At 38.2% G+C, this 6460-nt stretch overlaps 1 protein-coding gene across 1 annotated transcript in view; it reads right to left on the bottom strand.

Annotated features, from left to right (window-relative positions):
• Positions 1-6460, bottom strand: part of LOC104985732 (serine/threonine-protein kinase MRCK alpha-like) — a 50250-nt gene that overhangs the window by 7235 nt on the left and 36555 nt on the right. The window contains exons 7-10 of the mRNA XM_010836055.1: positions 5273-5356; positions 3835-3940; positions 1947-2083; positions 1145-1281 (exon numbers count right to left, since the gene is read on the bottom strand). Coding sequence (XP_010834357.1) covers positions 1145-1281; positions 1947-2083; positions 3835-3940; positions 5273-5356 — 464 coding nt within the window. The remainder of the gene's footprint in view (positions 1-1144; positions 1282-1946; positions 2084-3834; positions 3941-5272; positions 5357-6460) is intronic.

The raw sequence follows: 6460 nt of genomic DNA, 5'->3' as shown, positions 1-6460 counted from the left end.
GTTCAGGATGGGGAACACATGTATACCTGTGGCGGATTCATTTTGATATTTGGCAAAACTAATACAATTATGTAAAGTTTAAAAATAAAATAAAATTAGAAAAAAAAATAATGTAATAAATCATGGGAGTTAAGGGAAAAACAACAATGATCTCAAGAGACCCAAAAAACCATCTGCCAATATCCAACAACACCTTTCCAGATAAAAAGACTCAACAAACCAGGAAGAGAACACCAGTTTCTCGATCTGACAAAGGGCATCAGCCATGAAAAATGAAGTACTGATACATGCTCCATGGGTGAGTCTTGAAAAATTATGCCTAGTGAAAGAAGCCAGTTACAAAATTCCACATATTTTATGATTTCATCTATATAAAAATTTAAAATAGGCAAATCCATAGAGACAGAAACAGGTTAATGGTTGTCAGGGGCTGGGGGCAGTGGTGAATGTAGAGTGACTGCTAATTAATAAGGGTTTTTTTTTTTGATGTGATGAAAATCTGAAATTAGGTTATGGTGATGGTTTTACAAGCTTGTGATATACTAAAAACCAGTGGATTCCACATTTTTAAATAGTGAATTTTATAATACATAAATAATATCTCAATGTAAAGAACTTTTGGTTTTGAGGTTGTATTTCCTTTCCTGCTATACACATGTGCTGTTCTGTGCTAAATCACTTCAGTCATGTCTGACTCTTTGTGACCCCGTAGACTATAGCCCACCAGGCTCCTCTGTTCATGGGATTCCCCAGGTAAGAATACTGGAGTGGGTTGCCATGCCCTCCTCCAGGGGATCTTCCTGACCCAGGGATCGAACTCGCAGCTCCTGCATTGCAGGCAGATTCTTTACTACCGAGCTAACAGGGAAGCCCCTCTATAAACACATGCAAACATAATAAGAAAATAAACTTCTGACTAAAAAAACAACCCAAAAAACTCTTACAAATATTACACAGTTATAATCCACATCTAAGAGGTAATGATGCAAACTTTAGGAAAAATCGTTTTTAAAGTCCTCATGGAAATGGTGAAAATTGGGAACTTAAGTAAAGTTGTGACAACACTACTTAAAAGAATATCAGAAACCATTTTTATTCCAGATCTTGTTTTGATAAAAAAAACATTCTCCCTTTCAAAGCTTACCTCATGTCAATTACTTGACTCACTACAACATTGGGTTTTGAGTCTTCTTCATTCATATCAAATAGGAAGAGTTTGAAGTCACAAACTATGGCCAAGGCCCTCTGCCATCCTTTTTTCATGCCTGCTTTCTTTGGAATCTTTAGTTTTTATTTTTCAAGAAACAAATAAAAGCAATCCAAGCTGAAACATCAAACACTACACAATTATTACATATAAAATTAAAACAATACAAATGTGTTATAAACCTATCATGTTTCTTGTTAAAAGATTGGAACCCAGCGACATAACATGATTGAGATTTAAAAGCAAGGCAATTCTTTTAATTACTGAATAATTCATGCATGTGAAAAATATATTAATACTATTTCAATTAGCACAAGCAATTCATTCAAATAACAGTCACAGCTTTGCCTCTAAGGTAACATTAAATTCAAATTTGGTAACTCCAAAATCACCTCAGATTTTAAATATTTCTCAGGAAGATTTTTTTCACTTTTAATCTCATAAGTTATTATTGCTGACTGGAAGTCAAAGTTACATCATCAGGACAGATTTTAGCATTTGTTCATTGCAAGGTAATGTCTAAACAGAAAACTTTGGGAAATTTGAAAATACCATATTGGGGGCAGCTACACTTAGTTTTGAAACCATATTCTTAAGATGCAAAAAATATTTTCAATTTAATATAATTAATATTGTATAACATATCGTAAATACTTCTGACAAATACTGTACATGCATTTTGAACAGTGATTAATAAACTCTTTAAGAGTTCATGGGAACCCAGAACATTGCCACTTACCCAGACATGGCCTTCATAGACTGTTCCCAAGCCTTTCTGTGGGTCTAGACAGAAGGCACCTTTCTTCTGATGAAAAGGCACGGGACAAGCTCTTGGAGCTTTTTCTACACAGGCTGTGTGACATGAGAACCCACATGCTTTTTGAAGGAAATAGAGAGATGTGATTATAGGGGGTAAAATGGGTTGACTCCCTCAACCCCCACTGCAATTCTGCCTACTCTATCCCAGAGATCAAAATGCTAAAAACTACCTGTCCCAGACTCCCTTGGAACTAAGTTTTGGACCTGACGTAAATTCTGCGGGTAAGATAACCTTCTGTGAGACTCTGAATTGAGTCAAGCTAGGAGAGCTGCAAACGAAGCACATCAATTAACTGGCTTGGATAGTGACAGGGAGTGACAGCTGCAGGAATGGCTTCTGATTTGGTGGAAGCTCTCTTAACTCCGCAGCAGCAGGGTGTTTCTTGCTACTGGCAGAAGTTGCAGGTTTTAAGGGCTGCAGCAGTAGTGGCAGCTTCCAGACTCACCATCTTCTTATGACACTGGTGGGAGCTGTTCCAGGCTCAGCAGAGACTGAGTGATGCTGGTAGCAGGAATGCTCTGGGAGCTCAGCTCAGAAGCTGCCTCTGCTCCCCTAGGAGGATTGCATGGGCACATAATTCCCCCTGTAAAGTCCTACTTTGTTTAATATGCTGGGATGTATTTATGGTTAAGGCATCTCTGATTGTCATAGTGCTGAAGACAAGAAAGCTGTCCTACTCCACACCATGTGTTCCTGAGTGGGCACTCGAGAGACTGGCTATTAATACAGAGTCTGTTCCCTAGGATGAGGTATGAAGTGTCTGTGCGGCATTGTGATATGCTGCTGCTGCTGCTGCTAAGTCGCTTCAGTCGTGTCCAACTCTATGCAACCCCATAGACAGCAGCCCACCAGGCTCCCCTGTCCCTGCGATTCTCCAGGCAAGAACCCTGGAGTGGGTTGCCATTTCCTTCTCCAATGCAGGAAAGTAAAAAGTGAAAGTGAAGTCGCTCAGTCATGTCTGACTCTTAGCGACCCCATGGACTGCAGCCTACCAGGCTCCTCAATCCATGGGATTTTTCCACTGTGATATACTGTTTGATATTTCCAAAACTATATTTCTTTCTTTCAATGATGTCATAATAAATTCAATGAGTAAAATAAAAGGATTACAACTCAAGGCTAGCATTCTATTTTCCTGTCACATAAGCTGGTGAATGTGGTCCTCACACTCTACTGTTGCTATAAAGAACAAAATTTATCTAAACACATTTTCCTAATAACTGTGGCCCTGTCTGAAGACTACATAGCACACCTCCCTGGGGTGCTTTCACGTGGGCTGTGAGGGTATGAGGCTCTTTGGAGCTGCACAGTGCGGATGTCTCTTCAGAAGCCCCCATATGAAATAGATTCAGAGGGATTTTTAGTAAAGCGATCAGTTCACTGTCATGCTTCCACAATTCAAAGAGAACGAAATTTCTGATTGAATGCTTGCGTTCCTTCATAAATGATTTATTGAAATCTTAATCCCCTCGTGATGGTATTTGGAAATGGGGTCCGTGAGAGGACATGGGAGTGGAGCCCTTGAGAATGGGATCAGCGCCGTTACAAAAAAGACCACACAGAGCTCCTTGGCTCCTCCACCCGTTGAAGACACAGCAAGCAGGCAGCCGTCTGCAGCCTGCAAGAAGGCCTCCCCAGAACTGGGCCATACTGACATTCTGATCTGAGACTTCTAGCCAGTGAGGAACATATGACTGTGTTTGGAAGTCACCCAGTCTCTGTACTTTGTTATGGCGCTGAGTTGGCTAAAACACTTAGATACAAGGATTATGAGTCTGACTCCATGTATCCCTTTCTCAGATCTCACCGTCACAGGTGCAGCCTTGTCTTACCAAACCCACCATCAGAGACGTGCACTGGTGACATTTGGTGGGAGCAGTAAAGGATGTGAGGAAAAACCGATGGGCCTTATGCTGTAAACAAAGAGAGCAAATGCACACTGATGGTTAAGTAACTTTGAATAGGTGATTCTGGTGATTCCTTCAACCCCTCCTGCCCCAAACAAAGAAAAGCAGCTTTCCCTTTTTCACCAGCATTTAAGATTCTTGCCCCTAAGTACTTCATAATTGGAAAATTCTGATTTAAAAAAATACCAAGAAGAGAAATGGGGTGTGGAGGAAGAGGAGAAGAAGAAAGAGAACTGTTTAAGTGGTGACCAAACGTACATTGTTACTACTTGGAAGTAGTAACAATAAAGCCTGACTTTTATTTGAGCTGATATGCTCTGAACATTTAAAAAATTCTGGATTGACAAATTCTTCAAATCATTCCTTTATAACAAATGGAGTCAAATTGCCTATGTACACATATTTTTATCGGGGAGGGGTAGCAAAAATAATATGGTTTTTAAAACCTTCTTTAGAAGAAAGAATAATTTCAAAATTTTATCTCTATAGCAAATTATGTGTTTCATTTTCTACTATCAATAAAAAAGAATGTGCTCCAGGAAATGGAACACTTCTATTAAGTTAAGCAAGACCTATTATGCCTTCAAGACAGAAGGCACCCTGAAATTTCTCACTGAAACCTCAATACCTAAAACTGTAGATGTTTTCACAGAATTATCAAGTTGACAAACCACTATAGATTTTCCATTTCTGTATCATATCTTTTTGACCTGAGATTATTGTCATAAAATAGCAATATGTATAACAAGATTATAACAAAAGCTGGCCTTGCTGAACACTAGTTGGCCACTTTTCTCACCTTCCTTGTGTATATTTCCCAATCTGTGAGGGGACAGACTTGCACTCCCTACCATGTGCCATGGGTAGTGTGTGTACAGGGGCTACTTGCTCTTTCTCAGATGATGAATTTATTCCTCTCTTCAGCACTGCAAGTCACCCCTGCCTCCTGAAGAATCTGGTGTCTCTAGTTCCTGAATCCTTCTAGGTGTGCAAAATCTTAATTATCTTGTGACTTAGTAAGACCTTTCTAAACCCTTGACATTCAGATTTTTCAGCGATCCTAACCTCTCACTCAGGTTCTTCCATCTTCCAAAATTACATTGGCTTATTTTTCTACTTTTTCTCTCTCTTTGGTTGGGTTAGCAAGTTTCATTAGAAAGCAAAAAAAAGAAAAAAAAAGCATGCATTTTTGAATCTGCTATGTTTAACCAGAAGTCTCCAAGGAGAATAAGAAGGAAGGAAGGAAGGGAAAAGAAGGTAAGGTAAGGGGTAAGTTAGAGACCAAAACCAACTTGTCATTTTTCAAAGATTTGCTAAATTTATAACTAAATCAAGTACCTTAGTTGGAAAGAAGATTCTACTATGACATTCCTTTCTCTTTATTGTTGGTGTGTGGACGGGAAGGTGAGCAGAATCTGTGATCTGAAACAAAGAGACAAAAATAAAGATAGGTGAGTCACCCATATCACTGAAATTATAAGAATTAAATTATTTCTCAAGTAAAGTAAAAGAATTATATTTGCTATACAAAAAGACAGTAAAAATAAAATTCTCACAGGGCAATATATATATTTTAAGTAATTTAAATCTATGCTTTTAGTTTCTATAAAAATATACTTATTTCATATACTTTATTTCAATTTAGCTATTTTAAAATGTGTGTCATAACATGTAGACTATACTAAAGAAGAGTTTTATTTTTTGGCTGAGCCCTGCAGCATGTGGAACTCCCTCTAGCAGGTACTGAACATATGACAACTGCAGTGGAAGCACGGAGTCTTAACCACTGGGCCATCTGGGAAGTCCAAAAGAAAAATAGTAATCCTAAAAATATTTGAAAGATAATTTTAGCAAGTAGATATATGATCAGAATCTTCAAAAGATTTTTGAACTACTAATTTTTTAAATGTAGAAGTAATTTATTATTTAAATTCTGTAGAAATATACTAAAACAATTATAGAGGGTTCAGCAAGATTATGTGAATACTAATAATCTAAAAATAGGTTCAGATAATTTAGATTACGTATCTTAAACAGACTTCAAAGTCATATAAAATACAGCTATTTATGTGATTGGAAAAGGTAAGTTTTCATTCCAATCCCAAAGAAAGGTAAAGCCAAGGAATGCTCAAACTACTGCACAATTGCACTCATCTCAAACACTAGTAAAGTAATGCTCAAAATTCTACAAGCCAGGCTTCAGCAATACGTGAACTGTGAACTTCCAGATGTTCAAGCTGGTTTTAGAAAAGGAAGAGGAACCAGAGATCAAATTGCCAACATCTGCTGGATCATCGAGAAAGCAAGAGAGTTCCAGAAAAACATCTATTTCTGCTTTATTGACTATGCCAAAGCCTTTGACTGTGTGGATCACAATAAACTGTGGAAAGTTCTGAAAGAGATGCGAATACCAGACCACCTGATCTTCCTCCTGAGAAACCTGTATGCAGGTCAGGAAGCCATAGTTAGAACTGGACATGGAACAACAGGCTGGTTCCAAATAGGAAAAGGAGTACGTCAAGGCTG

This window comes from Bison bison, unplaced genomic scaffold (assembly GCF_000754665.1).
Source record: "Bison bison bison isolate TAMUID 2011002044 unplaced genomic scaffold, Bison_UMD1.0 scf7180017864057, whole genome shotgun sequence".
NCBI lineage: Eukaryota > Metazoa > Chordata > Mammalia > Artiodactyla > Bovidae > Bison > Bison bison.
The sequence above is the reverse complement of the archived record's forward strand: the minus strand, read 5'-3'. Positions and strand labels throughout refer to the sequence as shown.